At 31.7% G+C, this 18,789-nt stretch overlaps 1 protein-coding gene across 8 annotated transcripts in view; it reads right to left on the bottom strand.

The window, feature by feature from the left end:
- The window catches only part of RALGAPA1 (Ral GTPase activating protein, alpha subunit 1 (catalytic)), a 207,467-nt gene that overhangs the window by 122,968 nt on the left and 65,710 nt on the right, over nucleotides 1–18,789 (bottom strand). For 6 of the 8 annotated variants that reach the window (XM_012724483.1, XM_012724485.1, XM_012724488.1 and 3 more), the window contains exons 15-17: nucleotides 17,492–17,729; nucleotides 16,363–16,524; nucleotides 7,313–7,453 (exon numbers count right to left, since the gene is read on the bottom strand). In XM_012724483.1, the coding sequence (XP_012579937.1) occupies nucleotides 7,313–7,453; nucleotides 16,363–16,524; nucleotides 17,492–17,729 (541 nt within the window). The remainder of the gene's footprint in view (nucleotides 1–7,312; nucleotides 7,454–16,362; nucleotides 16,525–17,491; nucleotides 17,730–18,789) is intronic. The other 2 variants (XM_012724486.1, XM_012724489.1) reach the window with 1 other exon arrangement.

Raw genomic sequence — 18,789 nt, 5'->3', positions numbered from 1 at the left:
TATATTAAGAATTTTATAAGTAAAATAAATACAGCATCTGTGAACCCATCATGGCCTTTAAGGTACACAGAAATAACTAAAATATATTTTTTCAAAGCCAGCAAGATGATAAAAAAGAGAAAGCTTCAGAAAGTTAGATGCTACTACTGATTAGGCTTGTAATAGAAAGGTTACAAGTAACATAACTCTTAATTAAAATGAAAGTATTTACATCCAGATAGAATAGTGACTTAGCAATATCAATAAATTAATGAGATAATTTTGACAAGTATAGAACTTTAGTTTTCTGACTCTAAACTCTGAGATTACTTTCCTTATTTATAAAATGGGGAGGGTAATTCAAAATACTCTCAGGTCCCATGATATAAATGAAAGGGGCTGGCCCTTTACCTATTTTATTCATATCATTCTCTGTGAAGTCCAAATAGAAGAACTATATTAAAGTCAGACTGAGGTTTGTATCATGTCAAATAGTCCACTATAGTCCTTAAGATATATACATCTAGATGCCTGACAATTTTTATATAAAAAATTTCTAAGAATCTTTAGAAGTTGAAAGTTTATCAGCTACAAATTCAAAATCAGGATCTTGAAAGGTTAATAAAATCTAACATAATAAGACTAGTAAATATATGAACTCAGATAAAAGTAGAACATTAATTTTAATTTTGTTTTTGCTGCTATTTCATAATTATCCCATTCTAAATAGGTGAAGATTACTGTGAAGTTCTGGTTTTAAGAATGTCTGCCCAAACCCATGTTTACCTTGCATATTAGAAAACCTAAGCATTATTTCAGGCTATGTTTTCCCCACATATGAATAACTGAAGCTTTGGGCGCTCCCTGGTGGCACAATAGGTTGCAGCACAGTACTAGGAAGCTAGCCACAGCAGCTTTAGCATGAGTTCAATCCCCAGCCAGGGGGGTGACCCACATGGCACAGCAGACCTTTCCTGTCTCGTCTCCTACTTCCCTCAGCAGTATACTTCGTATACTTCATATACTACTCAGCAGTATACTATCTGCCTGTTCTGTTCCCCAGTCTGTCTCTGGCGAATCCTCTCACTGACCCTGTACCTCTGGCCTATACCCCAGTTCTATATGCATAAATAAATTTAAATTTTTTTTCATGTAGTTTAAGAGGTTAACAACTTTTTTTAAGTGAAGAGTTTACTATGAACAGTGATTAGAAAATTTAAATTATTGCTTCTCGGCCTTTTGGCTGTAGAAAATTTAAATTAAAACCTCTTCAAGTTTTAAGCTTTAAATATAGTTTTTACATAGGCATATCAAAAAAATGAATTACAAAATCAAAGAATATAATTGTTAACAGGAAGCCAACGGCATTTGAATTAAAGTGACTCTAAACAAATCCTAAATTTTAAGAAATTCAATTTTGTTAAGGAAATAAAAAAGACCAACAGCTAAACTATATGTATTTTCTACATGCTAGGTATTATTCTAAGCATCTTAATATTTGTTACTTCATTTAGTTCTCAAAGCAATCCCATGAAACAGTGATCACTTCTACTTAATAAGTGAAGAAACTAAAGGGACTTGGCCTGAGGCCACATAGCTAAAAACTGGAGAGCTGGGATTTAAGGGAAATATTAATTCCATATTAATAATCTCTTGAGTAATATATATTCTTGAAATAATTCAGCACTTTTTTAATTGGTAAAATTACAAGAATAAAGAAATCATAAAAGCAGCATAGTAATTTATTTCTACAAAGACAGGAACCTTAGAAATAAAAGCATAGCCAAAGACAAACATTAGTAAATTAAAGAGAAAAATAACTAACAAACTGCACCAGAATTAAACAAAAATAGCTTTCAAAACAACAATTATGCTATTCATATTTCACACTGAAAAATAAATGTCTAAATTAAATGATTATAAAGTATTAACTACTGAATGAGCAAAGTTAAAAAAAATTTAAGACCAAAAACCCTTTTGAACACTGAGAAAATGTTTTCTATCTACCTATAGAGCACTAGAATTGTCATATTTTATCAATCAGTTTTTTAGTAATGGTTAGCATTAAGGTGCTGGAAACTATTTCTGAATTAAAAAGTTTTTTCTGGTATTTTGTTTGAGAAAAATTTTAATTACTGCTTTGAAAGATGAGCTGCCAATTAAAGTGCAGTATTAGCTTGTAACGTGTCAAAATTTTTCCTACAGTTTAAAATTTTGACCTCTTCAGGATACTTATCTTGTTCATTATGAACCCCAAATGCTTGAAATAATTTATCACATAGTAGGGGTTTAATGAATACTGTAGAAGGAAATCATGTTTTTTTTTTTAATATTTATTTATTCATGCAGAACTGGGGTACAGGCTTGAGATGCGGAGGGTGAGAGGATTCACCAGAGACACAGTGGGGAGCAGAACAGGCAGATCTATGAAGAACACTGCTGAGGGGAGCAGCAGGCGGGTCAGGAGAGGTCTGCTGCACCATGTGGTCACCTCCGGGGCAGGTGGGAATCAAACTCATGCTGCAGTGACTTTAGCTTCTTAGTGCTGTGCTTTAACCCACTGCGCCACCAGGGAGGACTGGAAATCATGTTTTTTATATTAAAAATTAGTAGCTGTTAATTATTGAAATATCAAGGTAAGTTCTTCAGGGACAAATCCTGAACACTCAACACTAGGAAACTATAATTTCTAAAGTGAGATAGAGTCAGATGCTGAAAGTCCTTTTATAAAAGTAAAATTATTTTTTCAATCACAAACAGTATTATCTATAATAGTATTTTTACAGCCCCTCCCTAGTGGTGCAAAGGTTAAAGCACATTACTGTGAACCTATCTGCAGCATGAGTTTTACCCCTCAAGGAACTGACCCACATGGTGCAGCGTATCTTGCCTGGTGAGCTCCCCTTAGTAACATCAATTTGCCTGTTATGCTCCCCATTCTGTCTCTGATGAATCTTCTCATTGCTACCCTTGCACCTCTGGCCTACAACCCAGTTCTTGTATGCATAAATAAGTCTTTTTAAAAACAATATTTTTATAGATCCTAAATTTATAAAATTATCTATTTACAAAGATATTGATACCATTTTAAAGCTCAAGGTTTTTTTCTAGAATTACTTAAAGGTTAAAATAATATTCTTTTTGAAAGAAAACTTGTATTTGCCTTTTGGGCAACAATGGCAATGTACCTTCGAGCTAAAATCAAGAACTATTATTTCAAATTTTATTACTAAAAGAGGTTAGTAAAAACTAGATGCTTTAAAGCCTAAATGTTAAAATTTGTAGGTAATTAAAAGCAGTATCCACATCATCAAAATCATATAAAAAGGCTGGAAACCAAGAAATCAAGTTTAAATGATTTTAATTTTAGACCGCTAAAATTTAAACCAGTAAACTATCTTCTGCTCTTTTATCTATTACTCTTTTTCTGACTCTTAAATTTAAGAAAGTTTAATGACTGATACTTTTTTATGTTAAGAAGTTAGTTGTTTTATTAATAATCATGCTATATTATGTCATGTTTAAGTAAGCAAATGTTTCTGAAATGTACTTTTTAAAAACTAACAAATTTCAGGAAAAAATTCTAACTTGGAATTCTGCTAGAAACAGAGGATTAGAAATGACAGAACTATGAAGGATTATATCCCATATTGGTAAGAAATTCCTCGATTTTGGGCCCTTCCTAGCAGTGCAGCAGGAAGGAGCAGCTGGCCAAAGCTATTTTGGTGCGAGTTCAATCCTCAGCCAGGAAGTGACCCATGTGGCGTGGCAGACCTCTCCTGACCAGCCCGCTGCTCCCCTCAGAAATGTACTTCGTCGATCTGCCTGTTCTGCTCCCCACTCTGTCCCTGGTGAATCCTCTTACTGCCCCTGCTCCTCTGGCCTGTACTCCAGTTCTCTCTCTCTCTCTCTCTCTCTCTCTCTCTCTCTCTCTGTGTATAAGTAAATCTAAAAATAAAAAGAATAGCAGTAACATCAGCAAAATAAAAAAAAAAGAAATTCATTGATTTTTGTAAAGAGCCTACTTGTTTGAGTGAGATGGAAAAATTCTCCTGATTAGGCAGAATTTAGGATTAGGACAGGGCATAATAGATACTATCTTCTTTCTCCTGATATTCAGAAAACATAAGTAGAAATATGAAAATGAATTTTTTTTTTCTGTACAGAGTTCAATTCAAATAGAGTTCAAGTGCTTTCATGAAGCAATGTTCATGAGAGATCAGTCTCAAACATTAGCAGTTAACAGCAATAAGAAGTCTAACAGCAATAAGAAGGCAAACAAATAGTTCTGACTACTTAGAAGAAAGTAGATCTGTAAACCTAATTTCAGAATAAGTACAGTCCTTGATTAGAAAGAGATAGGTATCGATGTATAAATAAAGGCAGCTGTCCACCATGCTTATATCCTTTACATCCCTCCTTTATGGTATTAACTTTGGCAGCAAAACTAATTTGTTTAAGGAAGAGTTATTGAGATTTCTGGTTCTCTAAACAGTTTATCAGGAAATAAGACTACAAGTTGGGCTACTTAAAGTGTAAAAGTATAAAGTGTAAAAATTCTGGTGTCCAGACACCAGAATTATAGAACTTTGAAAATAACGACAGATGTTTGTACAACCTCCAGCATTAAAATCTGAGGCAGGAGCCTGAGAAAATAGAATTTTTACAGACGAGTCTCATGTTAATACTATGTCACTGACATAGTAACAATGATCTTGCACTAATCCCCAGTTTAAGTTAAACCATTCAAGTACCTCTGGCTATTCAACTAATTCAGTGTATATACAGTCACACTCTATAGGAATCACATTCACAACAATGTACATAGAATGGACAGCCAATTAATAGTACTGGAGGAAAAAACCAGTTGTACAATGGAGAACTTTGAAAAATTGAAATACCTTCTTGAAAAATTTAGTGTTTATTTAACGAATAGGAATTCCCTTTACTCCAATAAAGTTTCCAGAGTAGCAGGTAAATGTTTTTCTGGAAAACTCTAATCTGACCGTAGAGATATACTATGAGTAATTTCATTGCTTTTTTGAAGTAGTTCCAGAAACTTCATCTATTCCTGATCTTTGATGATGCATGCAGAAAATATTTTACTATGCATACAATTAAGTCTGCACATATGAAGGAGAGAGATCATGAAAACAAAATTTTACCTTTGTGTAGTTTACCTTTCTTATTCTCTGTACATTAAATTGTAAAATGTACCTATTAACAATTAATGGTAAAATTACCATTATAGTAAAATCTACTCAAATCTCAGAAAACAAAAAACAAGTAATTTGATTAATTTACAATCTGTGTGATTTTTCATTTAAAATCACTTAAATAATTTTAACTTTAGACCACTAAAATTTAACTTTGCTCTTTTACCCTTCTATTAATGTTTTTCTGACTTAAATTTTGGAAAGTTAAATGACCGATACTTTTATACATTTATTTGGAAGTACAGACTAATGCTGTACTAGTCTCTAAATCTAAGTTAAATGACCGATACTTTCATACATTTATTTGGAAGTATAGACTAATGCTGTACTATTCTCTAATTATAGAAGGCTTTTTATCCACTTGGTAGAAATGAAAACAAAAATAAAACTACCATTTAGAAAACTGCTTTCATATATTCTTCATAAAATACCACTATATCAAATCATAAAAAGGTAGTATTTCTGAATTATATATTTACAGCAAAGCAAAAATTCTTAAATAGGAATATATCTCGGCTAACGCACTATGTCAAAACATTTTAAAGGGGACACTCATATTTATATTAGCTTTAAAAAATATTTTGGTACTTAGAATGCACACTTATCAAATAGTATTTTAGTTACAAACAAAAATTTCTAAAGCATTTGTTTTCTAATCATATTACTTTTTTTTACACTAACATTTTACAATATTTAGAATGTAGCCTGATTTTTCATCATCAAATATTTAATGAACATTCAGATTTTAATTTTAGGCTACATTTTCTACTTTATGAATGTAACTAATAAAAATACAAAATCCACCACCAGATTCATTATAAAATCATTATTTTTAATTAAACCTTATATTGTTTTAGTTTCTTAATAACTGTTTCCCAAATAAGGTATTCTAAATTTGAAAACACAAATGTACTACATGCAAGAATCCACTGTTTCATTTTCTCACTTTGAGAAAAGCAAATAGTAAGCTTTTCATTTACAATATTTCCAAAGACTATCAAACACAAAATTATCTTTAACTCTCAATTACGTACCACCACTACCCCCCGAGTTTATGAGTGATGAAAGGGAACTTCAACTGAAGTATCACTTTATAAAAATAAAATGCAATTAGTCTAGAGTTCATTCCGAACAGAAGTATCAGTAACTTCACCAAATGTGGCAATGTCAAGGAAACACTCCTAAGGTGAGTAATAGGAAAAGTACCTAAGAATGTAAGACTAAGTTTCCTTGAGCTAGCAGAATAGTAATTAAACTCAATACAAAATTTACTTCTGTATAAAAGACATGTTATGACTTAATCATGCAAAGCTTTAAAAAGCAGAGAAAACATTAATCTTAGTGGTATTAACCAAAAAGTAGTTGGGGGACAGGAAGGTACCAATTTGAAAATGTCACTATGTTTGGGGAGCAATGAAAATATTCTCTATTTTGTTTGGGTTGACAGTTAATAAGGGGAAAACTCAGGATCTATGCATTTTACTATATGATGTTTAAACCTTACTAAAGATACCATCCTAGCACTGGTCATCAAGGACCTAAGGCAAAATTGGAAAACTGGGGTATCACACAATAGTTTCTTTACTTAACTTTAGAATGCTATGTATAATTATAACCTAATGAAAATACAAAGGCAAAGACTTAATCCAAATCAACTTTTATATTATATACTTTCCTCTATTACTGAATTCCCTCAGTTTCATTACTATAGAAAGTGTATTTTGTAAGATTTACCATATTGTTTGTTAAAACAATAGGAAATTAAAAGTTAAGGCTCTGATTTTTAGCTTCTAAGTCTTTATTTTTGTAAGCTATCAATAATGATATGAATATGTACTATTTTTAGCCACTGAGAAGAAAAACATCAAGTTAGTCATTTATAACCAAAAATATTGGACATTGGCACAGCACTAAACTTAGCACTTCCAGAATGAACTGCAAGGATAGCATTAGAGTTCAAATAACTCAAAATGTTCATTTCTCAGCCACTTATCCAATTTCCCATACCTCCCCCAATGAAATTAACTTTGAAGAGTTTATTTGATTAAGCAAAATTTGAAAGCAAAAGGATTAAAAAGTGAAAAAGGTGGAGCAGAAATTAGCAGAGGTGGCACTACCTGAAAGCTCATCAGAAAGGGGAGTGAGAACAATATCAGGCAAGAAGGGTTTGGAAGTATGGATCAGAACAGGAGCACTTTTAGCACTGCGTATATAGGCCGATGGCAGAGCACATTCACCAATGGATCGGCTTCTCATGGCTTTAAAAAAGGAAAAGAAAGAAGTGGGGAAGGAAAAAAGAAGAGTGACTATAATGAAAGGCTCGTGTCACAGAAAAAGCAGCAACAGAGAAAACTAAAAGATATAAAGAAGGAATTCAAAATTAAAACATTTCAGCACAGCAAATACTGGCAAGCTGTAAGAAATCAGAGAACACATGACATTTGAAAACAAATTTTTTGGTATAAAGCAGGAGAATACTACTTATTATTAGCCGTTACAATGATACAGCATTAAAAACATCAGATACTTTAATTAGCACTATATTCTCAAAACCAATGGTTGAAAAGTTCATTGAGTGAAAAGAACTCAGCATTATTAGTTCAAAGAAATTTTTGGTACCGTATTTGGAAATTTCTCTAGGCAATTCTGAGTCTTCTTAGTGAAGCTGAATTCCAAGAACAAATCATTCCTACTTTCCATAGTCTTCCCTAATAAAGTTTCAAAGTCATAGGCATTATTTAGAAAATTTTGTGAAATTCAAATCTAAAGGATTGAATCTCATGGTTAGTATTTTTTCTGATAGGAAAAGAATGCTTAATCAAATCATTTCTTACTTACACTCATGTGTAATGGTACTACTTCTAAAATTGAAGTAGAAATATTTATAGAAAATAGAATTTTCAATCAACATGAAAATTTAAGTTCTTGAGAAAAAACAAATTTATGCTTATTCAAATCTTAAGCATTATTCAATAAAAACTGGATTCCATCTTTAAATTGCATTTCCAGTTGTTTTGGTAATTTCTCAATAGGTAAAGACAAATTTTAGTTCAGCTACAAAGAATCAAGTTCATACTTCGCAAACATTTTAAACTTAATTTTTAGTTTAAGGATTCTTGAATAAATGAAGTTACTTGTATTGTCATACATGAACAGACGACATAAATAATACCCAATGTAGTAGTGCCATTATACACACATATATACACTTATTTATTAATGTTATCATCAATTCAAAAATCATGGCTTTTCCTGGTTACTAGAAACACATGGTTCCCTAGTACCTAAATTCCTTAGCCTTTGGAAGCTGGCTGCAATTTACTATTGAAACTTTCATTTCCTCTAACTGTTCCTTTTACTTGTGTCATTCAGAATTTTTTACTATTCCTTTTTCACAAAGTTTTCCTTTTTTTTCTGACAAATTCCTCAATACAAAATGTCATCTCATCTGCGAAGTTTTTTGACCTCCTTACTAGCAGAACAGAAATGAATAAAATTCCTGCTTTTGCCAACTTTATTTTTAGCGGATTGTGTGTTTTCTAAATTAGCCCCTAACATTCCAAATGGAAGAACTAGATTCTTTTTTCTTTTTGATATTCCTAGTGTCTGGCATACAGGAGCTGAAAAATCTTTACTGAAAGAGTACCTGTATTTGGGCAGCCTAGCACAATTACTTTAAAGACAAAGGTTTTAGTTGTGAACATACAGAAAACTAAAAAACAGTTAACTAAATACTATGTGCCGCATAATCATAATTGACAAAAAGATGATTTTTCAAAAACTTGTATTAATGTTATCATCAATTCAAAAATCATGGCTTTTCCTGGTTACTAGAAACACTTGGTTCCCTAGTACCTAAATTCCTTAGCCTTTGGAACCTGGCTGCAATTTACTATTAAAACTTTCATTTCCTCCAACTGTTCCTTTAACTTTAAGGGATACTTTAAGATCAGTTTTATGTGTAACAAATCATGGAAGATTAGACTATATCAAGAAAATGGCAACAGTCTGCTTCCAGTGTATGGCTTGCCAGATAATGTATTCAAGATAATTGTATTTTAAAATTAAAACCTGTATATAAAAAGTTAGAATCTGATCTTATTCATATTTCACTTTCTTGTAAAAGTGATCAACAATTTTATAATCCAGTTTGAAATAAAAGTTAGTTTGATTTAAAGATTAAAATGTTAGAAAACACACCTAGGCAAATCCTGAAAGTGCTATTTCCTAACACATAAAAAAAGATCATGTACACTCTTAATGAGATGTTATTTTTTGAGATATCTCATTTAAAACTTAAACAATTTTTTTAATTAGATTCCATAGAAAGATTCTTTGATTTAGTTTCCCAGGTGTTAAATAATTCGTAGAAGATAATTCCTTCTGATACTTCTTTCCCATCACCAACTTGAAGAAAAAACTTCAGCATTTCTCTTGAAATGTTTTTTGTATTTGCATGGCATTAAATTTCTTACAATCCTGAGTAAATTTTTCAAAAATATACTACTACATTTGATAAAACACTGCAAAATTTCATGCACACCTGAAAATTTGTCATAAATATGTCACAGTTGTGCAACTCATTACAGAAAATTACTTCAATCAATAATAGGTCTTCCACTTACATTCTACTGCCAAATATATTAAGTCACATACATCAATGTTCTTCTTAAGTAATAAGATGTAATACACAGTAGGGTATTGAGGAAAATACACTACCAAAAAGAAAAAACAAATCTTCAAGCCTATAAACATACCAATTTTTGAAGATTTCTTATCTTTACTCTTCTCTAAAACAAGTAAAGAAAAATAGATGCACGCCACATAAATTTACCTTGGACCATAAAACATACACACTAGCAAAAATTGAAATCTTTATTCCAGAATTTCTAACATAAGAAATCATGAAGGACAAAATAATATGAAAATTGTAATACAAAAAGATTTATACATTCCTATGTTGATAGCATTAGTCACAATAGCCATGGCATAGAACCAACCTTCATCATATGACTGGGTAATGACATTGTGGAATATATACTCAATGGAATACTACTCAACTATTTAAAAGAAGAAATAGTACCTTTGGGGACAAAAATGGATGGTTCTTGAGATGATTATACTAAAAATAATTCCTTACTTAGAAAAACACAATGGTTCCAGAGGAATTTGGGGAGAAAGTAGAGGAAAAATTGAAGGTAGGTGACTGGGTATAGGAAAATATACTACCAAAAGTAGTACCACTAGAGTTTTGGTAGAGAATGAGTGAATTATGTCACACATGAAAGTGTAATCCCAAAATTAGAAGGGAAAACAAATGTTATAGATCATTAAAAGTACACAAACATAAAATAAATAAGAGAAAGTTAACTTTGTCCTTATTTCATTTCCATATGTTTACATATTCATATTTCTCTTTATAAAAAAATCACATTAGATATGCAGTTCTGACCATATGCAGAAATATCTTTTAAAATATCATGTTTCATCAATCCCATTTTAGTGCTGTTGAAGCAATCATGACAAGTTGCTTTATATTTAAGAGAAAAATAAATTCTTAGCAGAATTCCTACTTGAAAATTCTAGAAAGCAACCAATAAAACAAGAATTTGAATACCATATAATAAAATTACTAACTCTAAATTTCTCAATAAACTATATCATGTCCTCATGAATTGTAAGGATACCAAGGTGCTTTTATCATTTTAGCTCACTAGTTTAAAAAGTTGTTTAAATTTGTCTTAAAAAGTCACCTACACTGTTACTCTACAGGGCAGCTCAAAGTCAATGGGGGGCAGCTCAAAGTCTGATTCCAAAGAGAGGAATCAGATCCACAATCAAAAGAAATACTGCACCAAAGACAAATGTGGGTTAAGGAAATAGTACTGGGGCCTCCCTGTTAGCACAGGGATGAAAGTCTCAGAGCTATTCAACCAAGCTATGGTCAGCCACTGTAGCATGAGTTTGATCCCTGGCCAGGGAGTTGGCCCACATGGTGCAGCAGACCTCTCCTGTCTTACCTGCTGCTCCCCTTAGCAGTGGATTTTCGTAGAATCACCTGTTCAGTTCCCACTCTATCTCTAGTGTATCGTCTTACTCTGTACACCTCTGGCCTATACTCCAGTTCTAGTATGCATAAAAAAATAAACTATTTTTCCAAATACAAGTCATAAAATTAAGAAATGGAGAATGATACAAACTTTAGAAAGTAAATGTTTGCAAGTAAATCTGAAGTTATTCAAAGTTCTAAATTATCTTTGTTCATAATGATTTTAAAATTAGCTTGTTTTTTAAAAAAGTTTTATATTTATAGAAAAAGTGAGCAACAAGTGCAAAAAGATTTTCAATATATGAATTTACCAGTCCCTTTATTTCTTCAAATATTAACTTTCTAAATTGCTACAGCACATTTACTACAGTACATTAGTAAATGTACTATACGTTTGTACTATGAAGCCAATACTGCTATACCGTTGCTAACAAATGCAAAATGACATATATACCACTCCAATGATGCTAACAGTTACACAGTTCTAAAAATCCTCTGTGCCCCAACTATTTACCCCTCCTCAAAGATACCAGTTTGTTAAAACATTTACCCACTGAAGGATATCATGGTTGCTTCCAAGTTTTGACAATTATGAATAAAGTCCTACAAATACCTGTACAGGTGTTTGTGTGGATAGGTGTTTTCATTTTCTCTAGGTAAATATCACAGATAACTGAATGCTATGGTAACAGTATACTGAATTTTGTAAGAACCTACCAAACTGTTTTCTAAAGTGGCTGTACATTTTGTTTCCCACAAGCAAAGAAGTGACTGTTTTTCCATATCCCTGTCAACATTTAGTGCTAATCAGCGTTTTGGATGTTAGCCATCCAGTAGGTGTGCAGTGGTATTTCATTGTCTTAAATGTAATTTAATTCAAATTCTAAGATTTAACCTATAGATCTACTTACCTATAGAGCATACAGCACAGAAGTGCACCTAAGTATGTACTCTACCATTATCAAGAGCACAAAATCATAAATCTGGATGCAAGATAAATTATGATACATTCCACATAATGCTATCTGATACAAGAAGTTTAACATGTTCTAATAGTAATCACCTTTATACTATACCATTATAGTTTGATTTCATTTCCAAGTATTTTCTTCCTTCCTTAATTTACAATGAGTTCACCCTGACTTCCCTACTCTTTACCTTTAAATACCCAAGGACACTCCTGCTCCAGGGCTTTTACATTTATCCTGCTGACTAAACCATTCTTCCTTGAAATACCTTATCACTTTCTTCTGGCTTCTGTGCTTCCCTACACCCCCTACCCCCCATACTTCTGTTGTTACAACTTTTGATTAAGTAGGACTTTGCTGACTTCCATTTCCCCACCCTAGTAACCTTTAGTTCCTTATTCTGTTTTACTTTTCTTTGTAGTACCTCCTACCTCCTGTTTATGTATTTATCATTTGTGTCCCCATCACAAGAACTGTGAACATCAATGCTTGTTATTTTGTCACACCTGTATCCTCAATGCTTAGAACACTGTTTTCATGTGAATACATAAAAACTTTCATTCAAATTTGTAAAAGCCATGGCTCATCATATACACATTATGCCACATCTCTGTCTATGCATTACATATTTTTAGAAGAATGCCCAAGAAATTGGTGATGGTGGTTGTCCCTGAGGAAGTGAACTGGGAACTAGTGAGGAATAAGTGACAATGTACTAAGTAAAATGTACTTCATTTTATTATATATTGAATATATATTATATATTGAATATTTGACTATGTTCATGTACTAAGGATATAAACAATTTTTCAATTTTAAAAATTGAAAAAAATATGTAGCTAAAAATATTCTAATTTAACTTCTGTCTCTTTTAGTATTTTTGAACTTTATGCAGACATCTTTTATAAGAAAACTTTTAATGTAACTTTTGACAGGTTAGTTCAATGAACACGCCATTCAAGATTATTTTGACATAGGTACCAGAAAGTAATCATAATCAGAAAAGAATGTTTAACATTTTTACCATTTTTTTTTCAAGAATAATAAGAAACACACCAACATGTTGCCAATGACTGCTCACTAGCTAGCTATAGCTAATAAGTATGTTTCATTAAACTTTTCCATACTAAGCATAAATGAGTTCTGTAATTAAAGGAATTTACCTCAAGTTTTAAGAAAAACAAAACTCTTAATCCTCAAAAGAACTATACCTTTCTAAAACCACAAATATTTTTCAGTAAAAGTAATACAAATATAAAGGCATGTCATCTGTAATCACGGTCTCCCCAAGAATTTCAAAGTTACTCTAAATCAAAATCTCTAAAAATTACATTAATTTTAATTCATCAATGTTCTTATATTTTTTTACTTTTCCTACTTGACATAAATCAACATAATTCTGTTGATTTTATAAGCAGAAGATAGTTATGAAAAAATAATTTTTAACTAAAAGTTTGCTTATTTTTTATTGAGGTAACATTGTTTTCATAACACTATATATGATTTAGGGATATAGGTATTAGTTTTTCAATTAAAGTTCGGTAGAACTCACTAGTGAAACCATCTATTCCTGAACTTTTGATTTGGGTGACACTTTAAATTTTTTAGATTGTAACCGTGTAACTGGTTAGTTCAGGTTTTCTTTTTCTTTCTGATTCAGTTTTGGGAGGGTGCATGCTTCTGAGAATTTGCAATTCTTCATGATTTTCTGATTTACTGACATGAAAATGTTCTCACCAGTCTTATAATACTCTATTTCTGAGTAACTTCTCTTTTGTTTCTGATTCTATTAGCTTTCTTCTTTTGTTTTCTGAGTCTAGGTAGTGGTTTGGGATTATTTTATCCTTTCAAAGAACCAGTTTTAGGAGTCACTGATCTTTTGGACTATCTTTCTGATTAATTACTATTTCCACTACTACAAGTATATTTTTAATTGTCTTTCCTTCTAACAGCTTCTGTTCTTCATTTCCTATGTCCTTCAGTCATAAGATTAGATTATTTAATTTAGATCTAATTTCTTGAGGTAGTCCTGTGTTCCTACTGTATTACCCTCTTAATACTTATCTCGTAGTGTATACAGGTCATGTCTTCATCTCTGTCTCCAGGTATTTTTAATTTTTCCTTTGATTTCATTGTTAACTCAGTAGTCACTAAGTAGCATGTTTCGTGTACAAATATTTGAGGTTTTCCTGCTTTCTTTTTGTGGTTATTTCTAAGTTGAAACCATTAATAAAATGATTTAAAGGAAGATTTAGGTTTAGAGAAGATACCTGATATGATTTCAATCATCTTGAATTTTCTGACATTTGTCTTATAACCCAGTATGTATGTAATCTCAAGAAAGTCCCTGTGTAATTTGAGAAGAATGTGTACTCAGCTTTCTTGGGGGTATAGTGCCCCTTAAAAATTAAGTACCTCTAGTTTAATTCCTTGTTTAAGTCTTGCTTCCTTGGGTCATTTCTGTCTGGGTTATCAATCTACTGATACAAGAGGGATTTTGAAGTCCCCTACCATAGTTGTGTTGCTGTCAAAGTCTGTTTTTAGATCTGTTAATAACTGCTTTATATATTCTGGTGTTTCTTTAGTCCACATATATTGACGAGTATTATCTCTTCCTGATGTATTGATTCTTTAATAATAATATAATTCCTATCTTGATATTTTTTTTAGCTGGAAGTCTATTTTATCTGATATAAGTATGGCTCGCCTTGTCATCTTTAGGGAATTATTTCATATAAGATTGTGTTCCAAACTATTACGCTAAGCCTCTGGTTTTTTTGTAGGTGTATTTCCTGGAGATAGCAGAAAGTTGAATTTGTTTTCTAATATAATCAGTTACTTTGAGCATTTTGATTGGTGAATTCAGCCCATTTATATTGAGTGATTAATAATACATGATGGTTTGTTACTTACACTTTGATTTTTATTTTACTGTGCTATTTCCTTGCTCTATCCTTTGGGAAATTTCTTCAAATTACAAAGAGCTTTCCTTTCAGTATTTCCTGTAGGGGAGCATTTAATGTTTACAAACTGCTTCATTAAAAAAATTTCTTTTGAAGGATTTAATAAAACTAAGCAAGCTCTTTAATTTTTAAAAATCATTAATTTTTCTTTTCTTTCTAGTATTTGCCTTACTACAGAACTATGATTCTTAATACAACAGAACCCATCATTTTATAGAAGACATATCCTTGAAACAATGGTCATAAATTTCTTAAAAGTTCATATTGTTTTTTACTGATTACCATTAAGCATACATACTCTCAAAGACAGTTATTATTCCACAGAATAATAAGTTGTATAGCTGAAAATAATTTCAAGTGATTTTGCTTTAGGCATGTGAGGTATTAGCTCCCACTTTACAGGTGAGTTAAATAAACTTCAGTAGATTGTTCAAGATTATCTAGCCACTTTGCAAAACAGAGGTTAAGATTAAGTCCTCTTGTTTTTCATTGCAGCACTTCTTCCCTATGATTTGATCACGTAATAAATCTGACAGGAAAAGGCGTAAGACAAGTCCTTTGTACAATAAATATACGCTACCATATAATAAATGACCGTATGTCCAAAAGGCCCAGAAATTCTTCCCATTACTCCTCTATTGTTACTATTTCCAAGATTATAGAAAATTTCTTGTATCTTTTAAATGCATCAAAGAAAGTAGGAACAGACTCTAACTTGGCTTCAGATGTCTGCAGTAGAATAAATGAACTCCTCACTGGACATTTGTGAAGCAATCTACTTATATAATTGTAGCACTGAAAATTAGATGCCCTTGTTTGTGAGTATAGTCACTTAGAAACTATACTAGTGAAGCTTTAGTTCCTTAAGCCAATCAGTGTACCTCTTCAATTCTGCAAAGCAACAGCTTAAATTACTGATATTTATAAGCAAAACTATATACAAATAAATCTTTACTGAATAAAAATATAGCATTTTACTGAACTCCAAGCTTACTTAAAAAAAAAAAAAAACGATTTTGCTACAGACGTTTTTAACAAAAGTCAACTGTTAGTAAAAATATGTAAATAACACCATTTTATTAAGGACTATAAATGTATTACTCTGTGTGAGGACATACATTTAAAAAAGAGTACATTACTTCTTTGCTAAGATCAAGCGTAGTACATTTAAAAGAGTGAGTACATACCAACAGTTTTTTGCCGTACTATACTCCTCGCCTTTTCAGTTCCTGGGGAACCAGTGGTTGTTGCACTTCTCTGTCTCATTGGAGCTTGGCCAGGCTGATCACGACTCCATCCTCTAGAAAATGACTTGTCAACTGAAACTTTCTGAAATTCATGCCCAACACCTAGAAATATAGGTTTTTAATTTCAGCACATTATTACGGATTAATAGCCTACTTAAATTATGTGTGCTACCTTGCCTCAAACTCTAAGGTTTACTCAAGTGAATTATAAAGTAACAAAATAAAATGTGTACTGTAAGGCATTTTTGAGTTTTATTTTATGTAAAAATTCAAAGTTGATGCAGAGTTTTTAAAAATCACCATCAAGAGCAAACTATTATAATGTATCTGCCACCCAATGATTTAAAATAGAAATAAATCATTTGTACAAAAAGGATAGGATGAGTTATAAAATCTCTATCTAGCAATATGAGCCAGTTAGGAAGTAAACAGTCTAGGAAAAAGTAGTCTTATTAAATTCATTAAGTAGGATAATAAATATGACTGATGACTAAGAGGTAATTACTATCTACCAATTATTATGAGTGAAAAATCAACAAACCAAAGATTAAAAAAACATGTATTAATGATATAATCATTATGTTACTGTTTCCTGCTTTCTAATATTAAATACATAGTACATGCTCAAAGAATAGTTTTTATATAAAACTAAGAGGTTGATTTCAAAATAATTTTCCAGTAATTCTTTTTGAACAAAACAACACAAAACCACACTATAAATTTTAACAAAAAGCCAAAAAACCTTACATTTGATAGAAAGGAAGAACATTTTACATATAATAATTTTGGTTAATTAATAAAAATAAAATATATGAGGTGTTCTGGTTTACTAAGCTCCAGCTAGCTATGAATAGAACACTATGTCTTCACAAAATTATACTGAAATAAAGAAAAATTAGAAGGTACCAATATATTTTTTTGCTGAAAATTTTGAACCTTTAGGGTAAATGAAGGAGGGGATAATTAAGAGAAAACATGATGATCACCCACTCCTTTCTTCCCTTGAGAGATGCTTCCAGACTCAATTATTGAAACAAATGTATACAGATTACCTCTGTAAACAACTTACCTTTCCCTTTGTGCTTTTTTTGCTTCTGCTCACTCAGTTTATCTAATGGCAAGTCACTGAGATCCAAACTATATAAATTTCTAGCCAGAACTTTAGTTAGTGTCTCCATAGTTAGTGACCACTCAGTAGCTAACTCTTCCCAATAAGTCAATGATGACAATACTGAAAGTAAGTCATCCCAAAGTTCTCTGGAGATGTACACATTTAGATTTGCTTTGATCCAGGCAACTATAAGAGTCTATAATGACAATCAGAAATAACAATAAAATTTGTTTAAAATCAAACACTCAGTTTAAAACAATTATCAAGCAGAATTTTAAATCACCAAGTACCTATAACTTTTTCTTGGTAATAATACTTACAAAAATAATTCACAGAATCATTAATATCTACTGTGAAGTTCATTTCAACAGCTGACAAATCCCAACATTCCAACAATCAAGACAATTTGATAAAATTGAAACCTTCCTAAAGTTGTAACTATACTTCATGCAATATGTATTACATTTATGTTAAATGAAATAATGCTGCTTAAAAAGAGAAACATCTTAGGGTCCTCCCTGGTGGCGCAGCAGGTTAAAGCACAGCACTAAGAAGCAAAAGCCACTTCAGCATGAGTTCAATCCCTGCCCCGGAGGTGATCCACATGGTGTGGCAGACCTCTCCTGACCCACCCGCTACTCCCCTCAGCAGTGTACTTCGTCAGTCAGCCTGTTCTGCTCCCCACTCTGTCTCTGGTGAATCCTCTCAATGGCCCTTGCACATGTGGCCTGTATCCCAGTGCTGTTTCATAAATTTAAAAAAAAAATCTTTAATAAAAAGATAAAAAGAGAAATACCTTAAATGTTGTGCTAATGGCTATTGAACTAAAAGCCAAAATGAGTCCAAATCAAAGATCAAAATCATGTATAATCTCAGTTACTGTCAAAAAACAAGTTCCTAGAGATGTATTTACAGAAATATGTATTTGAAATATCATATGTAAACTGAATAAATTTAAAATTCATTTTAAAGACATGAGAGTAAAGGTGTTCTACAATAAACTGAATCACAGAATAAAAACATTCATAAGAGGGTAGAAATAAATGAAATTTTATGGATATATGTCAAAAACATACACTCTTATGGAAGAAAAAGAAATCATAAAACTAAGTTTTCAAAAGCTTAACCTAACAAGTTTTACTGGGGAAACTCACAAAAATTTCTACATTAAATCTAAAGATTGGGGTCTCCCTGTAGGCACAAGGGGCTGAGATGTAGCACTATGAAGCTGTAACCACTGCAGCATGAGTTCAATC

The sequence above is a fragment of the Condylura cristata genome, unplaced genomic scaffold, assembly GCF_000260355.1.
Source record: "Condylura cristata isolate star-nosed mole 26May11 unplaced genomic scaffold, ConCri1.0 scaffold00013, whole genome shotgun sequence".
Classification (NCBI taxonomy): domain Eukaryota; kingdom Metazoa; phylum Chordata; class Mammalia; order Eulipotyphla; family Talpidae; genus Condylura; species Condylura cristata.
This window is presented reverse-complemented; position numbering and strand designations above follow the sequence as displayed.